The 20,220-nt window shown below is 46.4% G+C and overlaps 1 protein-coding gene across 3 annotated transcripts in view; it reads right to left on the bottom strand.

The window, feature by feature from the left end:
• Positions 1 to 20,220, bottom strand: part of ASB15 (ankyrin repeat and SOCS box containing 15) — a 465,607-nt gene that overhangs the window by 374,078 nt on the left and 71,309 nt on the right. For all 3 annotated transcript variants that reach the window (XM_069629105.1, XM_069629106.1, XM_069629107.1), the window contains exon 2: positions 19,409 to 19,541. In XM_069629105.1, coding sequence (XP_069485206.1) covers positions 19,409 to 19,521 — 113 coding nt within the window. In that variant the 5' untranslated portion in view covers positions 19,522 to 19,541. The remainder of the gene's footprint in view (positions 1 to 19,408; positions 19,542 to 20,220) is intronic.

Raw genomic sequence — 20,220 nt, 5'->3', positions numbered from 1 at the left:
AGGTAGAGGACAAATACATTTACATAATGCTAAGAACCTTTTCATTCCTTCGCCACAGCGAATCCACAAGGTGCAGAACATACGTGAGCCAAGCTTACATATGATATGCTTTATTGCAACTAACCATAAGAAGCCATGAAGACACGTAGGGAACTTATAGGTTGACTGAAGTGAATCAGGTTGGAAAGACAGGCCTCAGATACATGGAAGGGGAGACATGATCCCTGCAGCACGAGGCGCAGAGCTGGTGTTCGGAGAGCTGGTGTTCACAGCCAAGTACAAGGGTGGGTGGAACAATCCTGGTTCCCGAGGCAGCAAGCCAACTGCAAGAATTCAGAATGAAATCCTCATAGTTGCAGACAGTAGGGCTTCACTTTGCAGTCCCCGTGACCCAGAAGAACAGAACAATGCTAATTTACCCATGGTGGGAAGAGAAGCTGTTCCCAGTGAGACAGGGTGGAATGATACAAGTGTTGCCCACCAAAACTGCAACCTGCAGATGCTCTCTCAGCCCTCCATATTCCTTCCCATCACCTTCAAAAGGTACACTGAGCTCTTTGGCCAGGAAAGGTCCCAGGCCTAGCAGGACACGCTCTATCCAATCCAGAATCTCCATTTGTGGGGTGGTATAAAATGTTGCACAGGCCAATGGCCTTCCTGCGACCCTGCTACAGTGTAGTTTGTAACTTTTAGGGGTAGTCTCAGGCAGAGCCACCTTGTATGTGGCACCAATAAACAGATTAACGTATAGTTTTTATATACATAGTTAGCCCAAACTGACCTAAGAGGACACCCTGTAGGTTTTTGGGGTGGACACGATTTATGTTGACGTCACCCTGAATAAAACCATGTGACACAGGCTCAGAAGTTGAGAATGCTGGAGAATTGCTTGTCCTGTATAATCCCTGTCTGTATTCGATAATAAAGACAGTATACTTTGCCCCATGGCTGAGTCTTCCATTCTTGCGGTCGGGAGTCTTTGATGGGCCTAAATTCCTCTGCTAGGTATCTGGACAAATCCAGAGCGGCCCCATCCACAAGCCCTCAACATCTGGTAGCAGATGACGGTTCATTACGTCTGATCGGCGAGAGGCTGTCTCGTCCTGCTGCATGACTGGCAGGCTGTGAGGTGATCCACCGAAGTCGAGAGTCACACAGAAGGAACACACCATGAAGAGGTCCTCAGGAACCGCCTTGGAGAAATTCCGCCCGCTTTTCATGGGACGCCCAGCAGACAAAAAAGGCAGAGTGGCAGGTTGGGGGAGAGTCGGTGCCCGAATGACATCAGCGGACCACAGAGTGTAAGTATAGCCTAGGCTATATGGGAAATAGGGGAGGGAGTGGACGGGAAATAGGGGAGGGAGTGGACAGGTTCCGCTTGATGTTTGTGTTGGAGTTTTGGGTTGGTATGGAGCGGTGTTGTTTGACTTTTATTCTTGGTTAGGGAACATTCGGTCTTGTGGAGATCAACCTTAGACGATTGACTTAAGGGTATGGAAGACAAAAGGAATGTAAATAGTGGTTTTCCTGTGGTTTGAGCATTGTAGAGTGAGTCATAGATGATGGTATTCCTGTGTATAGCGCTTTGCCGATAAAGTTAGCTTGTATCACGGAAGGTGTTCTCCTGTTAAGTCTTGCAGAGACATTTTATCTATAAGGTGACGCTGTAGGTACAGGTACATCATGTGAATTATTGGTTTTCCCCTGTTGGTTAGGCAGGAAGGTGGCCACGCATACATGTTATTTATGTTCTGTCGGGTTTGCCATTGTGTTCGGGGACTGCATGACACAGCAGATTGAAGGGGCAGGTGTCAGCGATTTCTTCCTCATTGTAGAGGTGACGTCACCAACAAGGTTGTTGTGTAGGACTTCAGCTGCACGAGAGGTGCAGAGCTATTTGGAGGCTGAAAGCTATAATCGAGTTTTGAAAAAAGGGTCGCGCCTTTGGGTAGCAGCGTGGAAAGCGCATGAGCAGAATTGTCAGTTGGGCGTTTGGGGCAGAGAGGATGAGGTTGATGTGGTGATTTAATGCTCATAAGAGGATATTGATGTTAAAGAAATTAAGTGTATCTTAAAAGGTGGATGCATCAAAATCCCGATTTGAGGGCAAGTAAGTATTGATGTGATGTATTCAGGTAAAAACATGAGGGACACACCCCTACAGCATATGTGCAGGTGCCTTCCGCGATATAAGGACAAACATCTCTAAATATAACATGGAATGGACCTGTGGCACAGAGGTCAAATTGGCAAAGCCCTAACCAAAAGAGGAGAGCTTTTCCAAAGATGTGCAGCAACAATTACACACATACGTACACTAAGTTTACATAGGTAAAAAGTCCAGCAAATGAATGGCCATATTATAGTTGTGGAGAATGTTTGCGGGTGAGGATTGCAGAATGGATGCTGAGCCTGCGAGGGGCAGAAAGTGAATCCCCCTCGGCTCCCCCTCCTCCTCAGAGAGCGAAGGAGCAGCAGCGGAAACCTAGGGATTATACCATACAAGAGAATTAAAAGCAGCAACAGGATATACCAAGCCCACATATGCACTTCCAGAATATAGCAAGAGGGAGGGGCAAAGCAAGGTTGAACAGGCGACTAAGGGAACACAGAATGCAAGCAGTGAGTGCAAACAGGGCAGCGAGAACCAGATGAGGTTAAAGGAAAATGACCTGGGGAAAGGGGGAAGCCTTGACGGGCAAAAGCCAATAGTACCGAATGAATGGGTAAGGGGACAGATATTGCTTAAATTGGACGGGAACGTTGCCGGAGAGACAGGGTGTGTGATCAGGGAAGTTGCAAGTAGCAAAGACACAGAAGAGGTAAGAGAACGGGCAGAGATAATGGAGGAAGTAGAGAGACAGGAAAGGGAACAGAAGGAAGAGAACAAAAGGGTGCACTGAGAGAAACAGAAAGTAGAAGCACAAGAGCGAGAGGAGTGGGATGGGAGGAGACAGAGAGAGCTTGAGCACAGAGCAAAAAGAAAGGCAGAAGAAGGGAGGGACCGGAAAGTGCTGATAAAGAAGGACAAGAGGGAGTTAGAAGTCGAACAACTCCTTATGGAGCGACGACGCAAAGAAGAGGAGGGACGCTCTTTAAGGGCAGCACAAGTAAAGTCTGGGAGGATAGCTCAGGGGCAACGTGCATGCCTTGGTAACACAATGACATGGAGCAATGCACGTTCGATCGCTGGGTCCGCGCTTAGAAACCTTTGTGTATTACGTACGTTATAAATAACCAATTACAATTACAACAACAAAAAAAGATGGGTTGAGCACGTTTTAGTGACGACAAGGAAAAGGAGACACAAGGGAGGAGAGAACGAGACATAAGTGGGAAAAGTAGTAGGGCTACACCATGAATAGACAGAGATGAGATCGATCTCTCCATGAGGGGGGAACGTGACAGTATAGGTCAATCCGGAGGAAAGCAGCAGGGAGACGCAGTATTGAGGAAGCTTAGCTTTCAGGAGAACATTGACAGTACTGATGTAGAGGAGAGACCCTCTCGCCACTCCCAAGGAGCAAGCCCAGATATAGACACAATATGGGGAGATGAAAAAGACATGGATGAACTAAGGGAAGACGGAGGTGGATGGTTAGTGTCCTAACGATATTTCACACAGTACAGGCAATTTCACCCCATATGCACAGAGGCTTAGAGATCTGCCAGGGCGGAAGACAGGGGAAATGACAAGGGCGTTTACTGCCACCAAAGACATCGGGAGACAAAGCGGAGTGGTAGGATTTGCACAGTGCCCACTATTAGAGAAAGGAGGGGGCGACCTTAATATATACCATGGTAGCAGATGGAAAAAGACAAATTAAGATGCAAGTTACCAGCGTTGACTGCTGGGGCTCGGAAGTGGATATAGGAGCTAGAGAGACTGACAGCAGGGACGACATTAGCAGTGGGTGACATGAAGAATTTGCTTTCAGCAATTCGGTAGGAGATTGCAGACGATGTATGAAAAAGTGCTGGTTACATCGGAGTAACAGTACAGAACATGGGGCACAATGGTTCGCCATTCAATAATTGTCGAGTCGCCATGTGGCCTGCTCTAAGGGTGAAGCACCCAGATACCTCGGACATTAGCACGATTATGGCACTCAAAATGAGGGAGGACGAGGATCCATTTCAATATATTCAAGCTATTCAAGGGAAATGGAGGTTGGAAATGCATGAACTGTGGGACAAAACAGTAGGGCTATTTTATCATATATTGTGCCAGGGCTTACCTGAACAGGTGCACTTGCAGCTTAAGAAACTAGTGGGGGTGGAGGTGAAACCTTGGTCTGAAATTCATCTTACTATAGTACACTATTGTAGGTGTGAAAAACATGAAGGTGTTTCATGACTCAATGCCCAGGGATCCCTTGTGCAGGTGGGCAGGGAAGGGCCATCCCTATTGGATCCCGACCCTGGGGTAGACTAGTGAGGGAGGGTCACATGGGTAGGGGGTCCTCGGTGAGTGGGGAGGAGACATGGTATCCCACATATTCCCTCTACCTTTATGGGATACTACAACTCTCATAACTCCCCTCCTTTCCTTATGAACCCAACTACTGAGACGAGGACGAGGAAGACTGAGACTAGGAGGATTACCACTAGTAACATGCACTGGCCTTGTCCCACTAATAAGGCCAGGCAGGGACAGGCACTCAGTCACAACCACACACACCTGAAACTCATGGAACATTTTCCAAACTATAAAAGGTGAAGCACAAAAAAACACGGAGAGAGAGACAGGGGCCAAGAAGGAAGGCAAGCTGGATGGCGAGATGGAGGTCCAGCTGAAAGACAGCTGCTGAGAACCAGGCCAGGGAGAATGGGATGCCGAGATGCTAACAGGCTGCCAGTTGAGGCAGGAGAAAGCGTGGCGAGGGAGCGATGGCTCCAAGAAGCCAGGAGAGTTCAATGAAAGGAGCCGAAGAACCGTCTGAGACTTTTCCTCCATGCACCAGCAAACTGCTTATTTCCTCCCCAGTGCCAGAGTGTCTGAGGGGCAGGTGCACAAGAGTGAAGAGAGCGTGTAGCGAACCCAAAAGGCTAATGTGAAAGTGAACTGTTTGTGAAACGAGGAACAGAGGGTCTTAATGAACTATATGCTTATGTGAAATATGAAACAGAGCAGCCAAGGGTCTGGTCTACGAAAGTTCAAGGGGCACGGACATTGAGAAAGCACTGCAAGAGGTACAGACATTGAGAAAGCAGTGCAAGAGGAACAGACATTAAGAAGGTAACCCTATTGTCAGAGTGGTCACGCATAGGGATGTAAATACTGTGCAGTTGTAAAAGTCTCTGGCAAGGTGATAAGGATAAGGACCCCCGCTGTTGGAGTGGTCACGCATGAGTGTGAAAATACTATGGGGTTGCGAAGGTCTCTGACAGGTGAACATTGTGAAAAAGAAGTACAAAGATTGGGGAAGGGAGTTCTCCCAGGGCTCTGTGAAGCGGAGCTGTTTTGATGCAAAGTGTTTCAGCTATGTTTAAGTGTTTGAAGACAGGCAAGGGCAGCCTGTGAAAGTAACTAAGAAAAAAACTTTGTGAATATCTGTTTGTTTGAGAATTGTGAAGCCAGGTAAGGGAAGCCCAAAATAATCCATTTGAAAAGAACTGTGATAGATATTGAGCTTACATTAAAATAGGTGAGGGAAACCTAACAGATTTATGGGAAATCTTTGAACTGTGCATACCACCCACCCTGAAGGAACTTTGTAAGAACCCCAGTGAAATGAACTTAGAGAAGGGAGTGGTGAGCCACCTTTATTTCCATTCTGACATTCTTTTAATACACTATTTATTTTCATGCATTTTCCCACACTTAGTTATTGTGAAATGTGAGGGCAAGTATAGATTTCTGACATAGGGCCTCATTACGAGAATGGAGGTAGCCATGGAGCTACCAGCTCCATGGCTGCCTCCGTTGCGGGCTCCATTACCGGGTTCCTGCAATGGGGACTTACCGGGTTACTCCGACATAGGAGGACCCAGTAATTCCTCCTTGCAGGAACCCATCCCCATTCCCATTTGAGCCCCCATAGGGCTCAATGGGAATGGGGAGGGAGGTAATAACGGGCAGATTACATCTGGCCCGTTATTTCCTCCCTCTTCCCCTCGCGGGACCCGGAAAGCACACCTGGTTTTACCAGGCGTGTGATCCGGATCCCATGATGGGAAGCTCGTAATCGGTGCTCCCGGAATGAAGGGGGCCGGTCCTGTACCGGCCCCCTTCATTACAGGAGCACCAGCCTTATAATGAGGCCCATAAACTATTTCCTTTGTTTGAGTGACTGACTTGGACCATTTTATTTTACTTTGATGGTCGAGACTACTCCCATTATAGAAATAGGCCCAGCTAGGAAGTCTGCAACCCAAGTCAAACTTAATAAAGGTGTTGAAACCTGTACCTTTCGTGTTTGTGTCATTACTTCTGATACCATGCCTCTAATGAAAGAGAAAGCAATAAAAAAGTGTGAGGATAGAAAACAGGAAGAGGCAAAGTTAGTCCAGAAAGAATACAATGGGAGGGGCGATGTTAACCAGCGTGGAAGGAGAAGGTACGCCGCATGCGTGGTACAGTTCGCGACCCGTGGGGGAGGCTTTGCGGGGCGGGGAGACATGCACCAAGGGTTTAGAGGGAGAGGAGGAGCACCCAGGGGAAGATGGCATGGACATCAAATACAGCAAGGAGCAGAGGAGTTTCAGAGGGGCTATCACAGACCAATGGGGGGACTGCCACAGTGTTGGGTGTGCAGACAGATGGGTCACATTTCTCGAGTGTGTAGAAGCAGTGGTGGGATGCAACAGAATGGGGGAATGCTGCACCAACCCACATACCAGGCAGAACAGACTGACTGTTATGCCCAGGACCAAACACAGCAACAGGCACAGACCCAAGACACGTACATGCAAGCATATCAGCCTATGACGCAAGCACCACAAATTCAGGGACCCCTACAGCCATACCCACAGGCACCACCTGCACAGCAGATGCAGAGACACATGCAGCCACCTCAAGCAGCACAGCAGGATGCTGGGACAACACCACTCACAGACTCCATGGGATTGACTCCCATTCGGAAGTTGGGTTGGGCAACTGTTGGGGGGCAAACCGTTTACGGGGACAGGGATGTCATTATACCCCCAATAGGACAGCTCACATATGGACCTGATGTGTTAAATCCTATCGGTTACACCCAACCTGGCAGAGGAATCACTCATAGTGGTGACGATAGGTGACAAGGGGGTTTCCTTTCTTGTGGACACAGGGGCAACTAGGTCCTGTATCAGGGAAGGGAGATACCCAATGTCAGGCAATGCCATGAATGCGCAGGGATTCTCTGGGGCGACGAATTTGGTTCCTTTTACAAACAAAATCTCACTCTTTATAGGGGAGCATGACTTAGCTTTACCACTATTGTATTCCCGACAGACACCAGAGAACATAATCGGGAGAGACATAATGAGTCAGCTCAATAAGACCATTTCATTTGCAGACCAGGGTATAGTGTGTTCAACAACAGGTATTCATTACATGAATGTGAGGGAGATTATTAATGAATGAATGAATTATATTTTATTTGTAACACGCTCGTACACAGGTGTTTCAAGGCATATTTTGGGAACACGGTACAGGGGGGGGCGCAGACATTGAACTGTTCCAATATGGAGTGGAGGTATTGGTAGCCTGGCTTTCAGGCCAGAAGTTCCATTAGATGATCCCAAGGGAAAAGGGATCCCAATAGAGCTTGAGGCGGTAACAGTGGGGGAATATCAGATAACATTATATGGGACAGGTGGTACAGGATGATCAGGGAGTGGTGTTTGACATCAGCATCACATATTGGACGAGAATAAACTATAGAGAAGTACCACAGAGAATGGCTATGTTGTAGAAAGCACCACCACCATTTCTCGAGAAAGACTTGGGGAGGGTACCCAGTGTCTTATGGACCACAAGTCCCTATGATGTGGGGCTACTAAAAGAGATAGGGGCAGTAAAGATCAAGGTTAAACCAGGGGCAATTTTACCAAGGGCAAAACAGTATCCCTTGTCAAGAGAGGCAGATGAGGGCATCTATGAGACAATCGCAGCATTAGTTAAACAGGGCATTCTAGTACCATCAGAATCACAGTGCAATACTGCAGTGTACCCTGTGAAAAAGGGAACCGGGTGTGTCATGGAATTTATTTACAGGAGTTGCACCCTTTGTCCCAGACTGTAGAGGCAGAATTTCCTTTATTTCCAAACCCAGTGACCATTTTTTGTAGCATTCCTGCGGAAGCTACACTGCTTTCTTCTCTATATCACTTCACATAGAGTCACATGACTTAACTCCCTTTCTATATAGAAACCGGAACCTCTGACAAGGGTACTGCAAGTCACCTTCCATATTCAATAGAGTCCTCCAGATGGATCTTGGCAATGTACAATTGGAAAGTACCATCATACAGTATGTTGACGACATTTTGATCTGCAGCAAATCAGAAATGCAGTGCAGAAACTACAATAATGTTGACAGTATTAGCAGGGAAAGGGTACATGGCAGATAAGGCGACATTACAGTATTGCCACAAGGAAGTGCTGTACATTGGACAGATAATCTCACAGGAAGGGTGGAGAGTGACACCAGAAAGGACGGAGGCAATCTGTAGGATACTGACACCTACGATAGTGAGACAGATGTAACAGTTTTTAGGTTGCTGTTATTACTGCAGAGCTTGGGCATTTGACTGCAGCACATACACAAGACCTTTGTTAAGTGCACTTATGGAAGCACAAAGAGGGGAGGACACCCTATAATGGACAGAAGAGATGACAGATGCATTTGAGGAACTGAAGAAATCAATATGCGCAGCTTCCGTGTTAGGGATCTAAGATGATCAGGACACTTTTTATTTGTTCTCACACTCCAATGGTGTAGTGATTACCACGGTGCTCACACAGAAGACTACTTTAAGACACAAGCTATTGGCATGCTGTAGTGGGAAATTAGATCCAGTAATGAGGGGAGCAAGCACTGGCTGCTGCTGCTTTCACAGTAGAGACGTCAGTGAGTATTACAATGGGGTGTAGCACCACCCTAATTGTGCAGCATGCCCTCTTTGCCATACTTGAACGGCCCAAGAGTACCCTGACTACACTGAGGTAACTATAGAATACAGACATAGAGATAGTAAGATGCTGGTCGTGAACCTGGCGACATTTGTAGCCGAACAAATAGAGGAGGGAGGCTACATGCACGACTGCACCACATATATGGAGCAATATGACAACCTTCCGAGAGTGGGAGAAAAGCCACTTGAGGGAGGAGAAGTGCTTTACATTGACGGTTCTTTGACGTAAGACGAGACACACTGGGACAGCGGTAGTGAAAATAAAGGCAGATGGGACAGCTAAAGTAGTAGCAAGCACACAGTTACCATCACATTTTTCAGCGCAAATTGCTGAGTTAGTGGCTCTTATATTGACACTAGAGCAGAGCAAAGACCAGGAAGTGACAGTCTATTCGGACTCCACCTATGTGACATCTACAGTACACTCTGGATTGTCACGGTGGCAGAGGAAGGGCTTCTGATGTGCTGATGACATGCCAGTGCAGCACACGTCCCTATTGGGCAGACTCATAGAGGTGCTTCAACTCCCAGTTGTCATGTGGTCGGGAAGTGCCAGACCCACACGAGGGGGGAGGACCCAGTCTTCAGGGGCAAAGTAAGCAGCATATTCTGTTGATATTTCAGACTTTGACACTCCATTCCACACATGGATTTGTGTGCGCACAATGATGTTACAGGAAGGGTACAGCGCGTTACCTGTGACACAGCTAATGAAGTTACAGGGAAGTACACCCAGGGAGGAAAAAGAAGTATAGGTGAGAAGGGGATGCTCTATATCTCTGTCAGACTCCCTATGGTGACAGGAAAGTACAGGCAAGCTAAGCTGGTGATGCCACCGCCGTTAATACAGACTGCACTCACACAACTACACCATCCTACCCACATGGGTAAGGATGTACTTGCTGCTCACATTGGGGAACAGTGGTGTTGTCCCCATTTAGCTAAACATGTGACCGCCTTTGTAGACAATTGTGTTACATGTAAGAGTTTTTCTGCGGGGCATACTCTGTGGGTAGTGCAAAGAGCGATACCTTGTCCACTAGGTCTTTTTCAACATATCCATGCAGATTATATAGACATACTCCAAGTGTGTTAGGGCTACGGCTATATAATAGTAGTTGTGTACCCATTTTCCCGATGGATCGAGGCCGACCCCTGTTCACACCCTGATGCTCTTAGAGCTGCAAGGTTCCTGGTTAGGGAGGTTTTCCCACACTGGGGTGTGTGAAGTCGGTCTGACAATGGTCCTCACTTTGCTAATGATGTATTCCAGCACATAACAACTTTACTGGGGATACAGCATAGGTTTTCCTGTGCGTATCACCCAAAAGCGAATGGGTTGTGCGAATGCCTAAACGGGCTATTGAAAGAAAAAATAGACGAAATAAAAGCAACTCTAAATAAGAGTTGGCTACATTGTCTGCCCTTGGCCCTGTTCGATTGCGCAACCAGTCTGGGTCTGACTACCACTTAAAGTCACACGAGGTGGTAACTGGACTGCGCATGTGACTACCCCAGGCTCCTCCCACTAGGGCATTGACAGATGCCAATTCTGTTGCTGATGTGTTTGGTAAAGAGATGCATGAGTATGTGGCTTCTTTGATGGCTACTGCGTTTTTTATTCCTCGCCAACTGCAGGCATGGCGGGAGAGGTTAAATACGATTGAGGAGGACAACGTCCGAGAGGCTAACAAAAATCGCTTGACACTGCCACCAGTTTACCCTGGGGACTCTGTACTGCTAAAGAACTTTACCCGGGCCTGGTAAAAGCCCAGGTTTATTGGCCCCTATACCGTGGAGGAGGCAACCGATCGAGCAGTGAAAATATGGGGAAAGAGAGCCTGGAGCAACATTGGAGACATGAAACCCTGTCATGCAGAGACCTCTCCCAGCCGCAAAGAAGAAGAGGGAGATTTGAGGCAAGAGGAAAAACAAAATACCAAACCAAGACAGAGACAGGCAGAAGACTTGCAGCAAGACTCACATGCTCTGCAGCAAGAGAACTAGGGCAAGGACTTCCCATACATCCAGATTAGGCACACTGGGCCTCATTACGAGTGTGCGGGTACGGTAACAACTGTGCCAGTAAGTGTACCAGCACCGTTGTTACCAGACTGGCACACTCTGAGTTCTGTGAGCAGCTGCCGCCGCCCGCCAGGTCAGACCTGGTGGGCGGGACAGCAGCCACTCACAGACTTTGACTGAAGCACCGGCACTGGACCACTATTTGGCCTGCGGATCAAAAGCATATGTGAAACTACCACCCAACATACCAGCGCTGGTAGTACCCCAGAAGGATATCAAAATAGATGGGTTCTCCAAGATGGACACTAGAAAGAGAAAGAAGCGGTCTGTAGAACTAATGAGAGTGAAGAGGGGAAATTATACATCAGCAAAAATGGAGGAGTCCCTAGATGTAATACCACCAGAGCATAGATTGTTAAGCAGAACAGAAATATTCTTTGCATCCACAATTCCAGCAGTGCGGGCCAGCACAAACGCAAAATGGCTCCAGATTATGACTGATGCAGGCAATAAATTCGACCATTGAAGGGTTCAACGCAATCAAAGAAGAGCTCTGAGCTGTGAGGTTAATGGCCCTACAGAAAAGATATGTTTTAGAGCTACTAACAGCAAAGGAAGGAGGAGTTTGCGCCAAGATCCGGTCTTATTTCTGTACATTTGTTCCAGAAAATGACAAAGGCAATGGAACGCTCACTGAGGAGATTACCAGGTTATCAGAGATGCATGCCAAAATGGAGGCAGAAATGAATGCTGCAAGAAAAGACCAAGGTTGGCTGGCATATATTTTCTTAAGGGTATCAACATCGATAGCCAACGGACTGAAGGTATTAGCAGCATCAATAGTACTAGAATTTCTGACTTTCTGTGTCATCAGAATATGACTCACACAATGCTGAAAGATGACTGAAAGTTTAGGGATGAAAGTGCTGGTAGACTTGGAAGTGGACAACAACCAGATATTAAAGGCTCAAGATACGCTGAGTGCCCAAATAACAGACTGTTCTCTGTTTCTGACTGGAGTATTGTTCGAGTATCCCTACAACACCAAAGACTATTGGGGAAAATGAGCTTGGTGCAACCCTCGAGGAGACTGCATTTATGTGACATGGAGCCTGCATGATCATGCAAGATTCTATGGACACCTAGAGGAAGTGACAAAGATATGGCTCTCATAGCTGAAGCTGAATAAGGCTGGAGGTGTGGTTGACAAGTCGACCAGAGAGGGGATTAAAGAGAGTTTCCCAGGAATGGCCCTCATGACCCCTATGCGAGTGTCAACCCGCAGAATGAAGAATGAAAGCTGTAACTCGCTGTTTGGCCAGTTACCGACTGCACCAATGTATCACATAATGTATCACATATATGACAAGAGATATTCTCTCATATAGCCAGTTAAACCATATCCAGCTGATGGTTTCAAAGAGGCAGAGGTCTCATCAATGGACCAGATCATCTAACAACAAAGCCAGATATCAATGATATCATTAGAGACATCACGACATAGCCGCGTCAGCCATGAACCAAATATGCATCCATTCATGAAGCTACACAGACATGCACTAGTTTATTGCTTGTAGACTTGAAAAACATGCTTATAACTCCTGTAGGTAGAGGACAGATACATTTACATAATGCTAAGAACCTTTCCTTTCCTTCCTCTTCAGCAAAACCGCAAGGTGCAGAAACATATGTGGACCAAGCTTGCATATGCTTAATTGCAACTAACCATAAGACGCCATGAAGACACATAGGGAATCTATAGGGTGACTGAAGTGAATCAGGTTGGAAAGACAGGCCTCAGATACATGGAAGGAAGATATGATCCCTGCAGCACGAAGCGCGGAGCTGGTGTTCGCAGTGCTGGTGTTCACAGCCAAGGACAAGGGTGGGTGAAACATTCCTGGTTCCTGAGGCAGCAAGCCACCTCCAAGAATTCAGAATAAAATCCTCATAATTTCAGACAGAAGGGCTTTGCTTTGCGGTCCCCTCACACGTGACCTAGAAGAACAGAACAATGCTCATTTACTTGTGGTGGGAAGAGAAGCTGTTCCCAGTGAGATAGATTGGAATGACACAAGTGTTGCCCACCACAACTGCAACCTGCAGGCACTCTCTCAGGCTAGGTGATCAGACCAGTGGCAACAATATGGGACGCCCAGCCCTCCATATTCATTCCCATCACCGTGAAAAGGTACACTGAGTTCTGTGACCAGAAAGAGACCCAGGCCTGGGAGGACCCGTTCTAGCCAATTCAAAAGCTCCATTTGTGAGGTGGTATAAAATGTTGCACTTGCAAACCTTGCCACATAGGGGTGAGAGATCTGAGATCATGCTGGCCTTGTATTGCAGCTTGTCAAGTGTTTAAAAAGGGCTTTTTGCATAGAACAGTATAGTCAGTTCTAGTATGCAGATTATATGCTGGTGAATAATATGAGCATAATGTTGAGTCTACTGCCACACAGCTATTACAATGCTGTCCCATTTGTTGACAATCTGGAGACCAGCTTCCAAAGAAACCTGGTGTACAGTTGCAGTTCTCCACCCATGTTATAGTGTCGCCTAATAGTCAACATTTTATTCATCAGATTAAAGAAAACACACGCCCACCTACAACACTGGGTCCACAAATGTTAACTGTGTAAATATGTTGGTCATTTAACATGCAAATAAGGATAACAAATCTCAAATTTGAATATCTGCTGCCCCCTCTAGCTATCCAGGTAAGCACCCCCTGGCATTACAAAACCTGAAGTACCATATACATGGCCCCCCATTTTTCGTGGCATAGAAAAGACTGCTTCACATAATTATTTAACCCACAGACATTCCATCCCAGTATAACCCATTTGCTGTTTGATAACCCAACCAGTACTCTATTGGTGTACAGAGATCAATGCAGAATAAGATGCAAAGTGAACAGCATATTAGCCAGTCCAACATTTCCCTCTCCCCACCAATATGTGCCAAACAACACAGAGAGCATCAATATCCACCTATCACTGTTCCTACAGCTCATTAACTCAAGTGCTAAAAAAACAGCTCCCACAACCTCATCACCATAATAACTCACAATGTCGAGGACGCTCCGTTATGTCAGCACACTCTACTGGGTGGAAGTCCACATGGAGAGTCATCACACTGATGTTTGTTTAGTCCAGAGACTTAGACAACAAAAGTCTCAATTTTTCAAGGACTGGTGAGCACACAGCCATATGCTACTATATACATTATGTGAGCAGCCTGAGGGCGTTCTCACATCTACTCCCCCTGGATCCTCTACACCGGTGGCCAGGCAAAGGCCATTGCTTTTGGATCCTGACCCTGGGGGTGGAGAAGCGAGGGAGCATCACCTGGGTGGAGGGTCCTTGGGGTTTAGGAATGAGATGTTCCTGGGCGAGACGCAATATTCAGCATGTCCCTTTCTGGAAGAGCCCTCTATTCCAGAGACAGTTATGGGATATTGTTACCGATGTCCCATTGATCAAGAAAATGATGGGAGATATCACCAGTCCAGATGCACCAGAAAGAGTAGGAAAATGATTAAGGGTAAAATGGGTGCGGTATGGTATCCCCCTTTTTCTATTAACAATCACCCTAACCATTATTATTGTAAGTCAGCTCCTCTTATTTTCCTTCATGTGAACTTGACAGTACTGAGACAAGGAAGAGGTAGCTGAGAGTAGTGAACACTATGCCATTTCACCACTTTGGTACTGGGACGAAGAAGATGCCTTCTAAGTGTTGTGAAGGACATGCATGTCCCCTTAATAATGGTTAGGTAAGCCAAACTGGGAAAGCACACCTGTAAACTGTTAAGAGTATTGAAGGTGTATAAAATGAGGTGGAGAAAGCCACAAAGGGAGCAGCAGCAGGGAGGCTGGTGCAATCAGCGGGGAACCTTATCTGACGAGAGGCGAGCAGTTGGGGAAAAGTGCTACGGGCTGGTCCATCCTGTGCAGCATGCCAAGATGCTGAGGATTTCAGAGAGAGGTTGTCTATGGAAGCGTGGCATGGGAGATGGGGCTCCGTGGAGCAGACCGAACATTGAGAGGGGGGCCGTGTGGTGAGGCTGACCCTTTCTCGTGTGTTTGAGGTGCTTGTTTCCCTGTGTTAAGAAGTCAACACAGGGGTGGCTGAGGGGCAGGAGTTGGACCCCTGACTTCAATAGCAGAAGGTTGTGTGATCCGCGCTGCTGGGAAAGCTGGCAAAGCAACCAGTGAGTTTCTAACAAATGAGATGCTAGGTGTCCGAACGTTTGAACATTTTTAATGGTGGAGGAATACTTTGTATTGGAGTGGTTAGCATGACTCACATGAGAATGTTTTCAAAAGTCTCTGGTTTAAACCATTGTCGATTGTTGAACTGCCAGGAATACTTTGTATCACAGTGGTTGTGCATTTAAGGAAACATGTTTTCAAAAGTCTCTGAGTGCTCGGCATTTCATTGAAAGCAAACCGAATGAATATCACACAGCGGGTGGTTGAATTGAAAGTGAGTCACAAGTAAAACCCTAGTCTATTGAATACCGAACTGAATAAAACCTTACAAATAAGCAGAACTATTATATGTTGAATTCAGAAGTGAACAGAACTTTAAATTCAAGTAAAATCAATGTATGCTGAATTTTGAAGTGAGAGGAACTTTAAAGAATAAGCTAAAACAAATGTATATTGAAGCTTGATCTAAATGGAATTTTTACATTGATCTAAGGAGAGGCATATTGAATATTGAATTGTGTGAAAGCTACAAACAGCAGAATTATACTTTGAAAGCAGAATAACTATAATCACATACAGTCAAAATATTCACATGATGATGAAACTAAGGGCCTCATTACACGGTAGGCGGTAAGGGTTTACTGGTACCGGTAAGGGCACCAATACCGGTAAACCCTTACCGCCTTACTACGAGGTCCCTTTGCGGAACCCAACCTTAACGGCTGTTGTAGACCAGCCTTTAAAGTTGGGACCCGCAAAGGGACCTTGGTGCTATTTACGGTACCGCAATTTGCGGTACCGTAATTAGCCCCTTCCCCATTCCCATTGAGTCCTATGGGGAAAAACGGGAATAGGGAAGGGCCATGGAGAAAGGGGGAATTACCGCCCAACCAACCTTGGAATAGGGTGGTAATTCCCCTTTTCCCCATGGTGGTACCGGTATGGTACCGGCGGCAACCATGGTGCTAATAGCACCATGGTTTACCGCCTACCGTGTAATGAGGCCCTAAGACTTGGGGAAGGGAAGCCTGAGACTTGAGACATTTATTGACATTTATTGACTTTTCGGACAAGCCTAGGTGCTGTGTGACTACTACGGCAGCGATTTGGCACAGTATAGAAACTTTGCAACATAAAACTCCAGTTGTATTGGAAAATTGTTATTATCTGCAAATAATTTACCTCCTTAATGGTTGGTACCTGTCTAACTCTTACTGCAGCCATTTCACCATATTTGGTGAAACAGCAATTTCACTGCATTTTGTTTGTCAATTTTTAGGTGGGGTGCACGATAAGGGTATAGATTGCGTCCAGTCTTAGCTTGCGTTTTAGGGGAGTGTGGGGTGGGGAAGTGGTGGCAGCATAGAAGTGTTTGGGGGCTTGCCCCCATAATAAATGCCACCAGAAATGTGGTGAAATGGCCACGGTAGTGAGCTGTCCCTGATCCGGACATTTAACCCCATTTAGAAGGATACGTTTTTGGAATTAAGTATAAACAATCCTCCTACACACACATTTCAATAGAACATGTTGACTGTTCAAGAAATGCATTGTCAGAAAATATAACTATCCTAAATACATGCAGCATAAACTGCCCCTCCCTGGAGGATGAAAACTATATCATGGATGATGGCTGTCCAGGATTGATGCATTGCCTACCTTTATTTAAGGGAGATGGTGATTGCATCAATTTCTGACTTCTGCTTCCAATCAAATTGCTTAAATTGTTATTGGGTTAGGATGGGCAGTGTTGTTCCTCCTTAGGTTGGGCATCTTGAGAGCCATGTCCTTTTCACATGTGTTTTCGCTATAGTCACTGTTCAGCATCAGACAGAGATAAGAAATAGTTGTTTTGCAAAAGCAATAAACAGGATACACTCTAAAAATAAACATCTTTATTGAAATAGTTCAAAAATAGTCATGTTCTCAACAGAGGTATGGGCAGGTAGGAATACAACCCAATATTGTTTGGTGAATCCCAAGGGTGATCCTACATTCACCCATAATTCTGCGTAGTGTTATGTCCCCAAACCATATATCATTTAAATCAGCATACACATGGACAGGTCGTCTCTGGAAATCACCTACACACATATACAATTCCCGCTCTTCCTACCTGGCAAGAAAATAACTAGGACCAGACGTTATGAATAAGTTTCAATTTGGCTGGGTAAAAGAGCAAATATCACGTGTTGCTGTAATGCAGGGTTCACTTTGAAACAGGTTTCTTTTTTCCAATGTCTTATACTATTTAATTTCTACCCACCCTGGTCCTCTCTAGGCTGGATTACTGCAACAGCCTCTTGTCTCTCCTCTCTCTGCCCCCTTCAACTAATCCAGAATAGGACTGCAAGTCTTATCCATGTCATCAAGCCCAATGACCGCATCTCTCCAGCCCTTAAATCTCTGCACTGAAGCCCGGTGGCTACAAGGATCAAATTCAAGACCTTCTGCATCATAAACAAGGCATTCTGGGGCCTGGGACAAAGCTACACCAAACTCTCTTGCTCCTTAAATACCTAACGGCTAGAGTCATTTGGCCGCCCTCTAGCTCCAACTCTCTGCAGATGAGACGTTTTTCCAAGCAGAGAGTGGGGGGTAGATCTCTCTCTTCGACAGGTGTGTCCCTCTGGAATGGCCTCCCTGCCCCTTTCAGACTTGAGTCCGACCTCCTTAAGTTCTGGAAGCTTCTTAAGATCAGGCTCTTCTCTAACTCTTTCATCTCACCCTCCCTTGCTAATGTCCGTATCTGACGCTGCGACTGGCATAAAGAGTACCAAGCCCTCCTTTATCAGTCTACTCTAGCACCCCCAAACCAGCACTGGCCTTCCAGGTCCCCCTCCATGACCAGCCATCCCTCCCCAGTCTGGTCCACCCCCCATCCTCGCACTTAGACAGTGGTCTGCCCAAGGCATCCCATGGCACTTGCCCCCCTGCGCTCGCCCCACCACTTGCCTAGCCCCTGGGTCCTTTCTTCCTTTTCCCCCTCCCCCCTGCATTTTTGCCTGCTCCACTGACTGCCACTTACCACCCCCTGACCCCTCTCTCCACCAACCCCCTCCAACCTGCACTTCCTTTTATTGCACTTGCACGATCCAAATGTCACACAGCCTAGTAGGACCATTACTGTTGTTTCTCTGCTGTCCCGCCCGCCCCCCATTCTTGTCTTGTGGCGGCTGAAAACACTGTTATGCTGTATAGTGCTCCTTATCATTGGCGTAATTTTAGGGGGGGACAGGGGTGTTTGTCCCCCCAACTTTCATTGCACACCATTTTGTCCCCATGTGACATCTAGTGGGGAGACAGAAAGCTCAGGGCTACTGCCCTGGCTGCCTGCAGGGCGAGCGCAGGATCCCACCTACTCAATGCATTGCTGTGGCCGTTGGTCAGCACAGATGGTATGGGGAAAGTTAAGGGATCCATGGAAAATGACATTTCTGCTACGATAACGACTCCATGGATCAAGGGTGATAGCTGTGACAGGAAATACCTTATGCCTTGATATTCTGGGGGTCGCTAAACGAGTACATTGCTTTGGATATTGATATGAAGGTTGTGTAGACGTTTGAATGGATTTTGGAGAAAAAAGTCTCTCATGTTGTTGCACTGGATGAGGATTCGATGCTACATTCTTCTGCCAAGATAATTAAATGATACATGTATGATGAGTGCTTACTGTAAAGAAACACATTTATACGGAAAAATCTTTTATTTTAGTTTTCTAAAATTGCAATTGCTTTGGCCATGGGCGGACGAGGAAACCCTAATGTCTATGGATCTTTGTCCATGAAACAGGGTTGGGTTATAGCATGCAACTATATATCACACTAAGGGGGCTGCCACAAGTCTCAGGTGAGCGGCTCAAAACAGAGTGATGACCACACAAGCTGCATTTCAGGGTCAAAACGCTTCATCTTGGCCATATCCTTGCCTTTTCGTCTTCCACATTTCCAATTACCACTGATCTAAAGGCACCCATGCCTGTACATTGCACATGGCGCTAGCTCTGCAACCCTGTGCCATGTCTGATTGCGAGTAACATTTACCTTTCCAGATGTCGAGAAGATGCCAGGCTATTGCTTTCAATAGAGTCCTCAATGCTCAGCTGAATGGCATACGCAGTAAGCTGTTCTTCATCGTCTTCATCCATTTCTTCCATAGGGTTGCTACCGCTGACACCTGAAGACAGGAACAGATGTTCTTCCTGTTATCATGTACCAATAAAGTAAAGATGGCTCACTGAACTAAGAAGGAATACATTGGTGTGATCATGCGGTAGCAATAATCACTTTTTTAAAATTGTTTTCTATTGCGCCGTGTAGGTTTATAAGAAAGGAAATATCATACGTGTGCATAAAGGTACACATGCATAGTGTTCAACACCACAAATTACCGTAAACTTCCTCCAACCTACCCACTTCAAGGCGCCTTCACATTCATAATTAACCGTAGCATTTCAAGTGGTCTCTTATGTTTTTTAAACATCGCCAGACATCAGAACATAATGTCCCTTCTCTGTTCCCAGTGTATGAAACTAGCTATCAGGTGTAAACACCAATAACTGTAAGAGCGACCATTATTAACAGACATTGGCCCTCATTACGACCCAGACGGTAAATTACCGCCTGGGTCGTACCCTTACCACCATGGTGTAAACTACGTTTACACCATGGTGGATGGCGGATTCACCGCCCCATTCCAAGGTGAGTGGGGCAGTAAATCTCCATTTCCCATTTTACCCTTCCCCATTCCCATTTTTGCCCCATAGGGCATAATGGGAATGGGGAAAGGCGCTAATTACGCCACCGTAAATTACGGTGGCGTAATTAGCACCAAGGTCCCTTTGCGGCATGGGTTT

This window comes from Ambystoma mexicanum, chromosome 12, assembly GCF_040938575.1.
Source record: "Ambystoma mexicanum isolate Mex_15411 chromosome 12, UKY_AmexF1_1, whole genome shotgun sequence".
In the NCBI taxonomy this organism is placed as follows: Eukaryota; Metazoa; Chordata; class Amphibia; order Caudata; family Ambystomatidae; genus Ambystoma; species Ambystoma mexicanum.
Note: the sequence above shows the minus strand (reverse complement) of the source record. Positions and strands in the feature narration are given on the sequence as shown.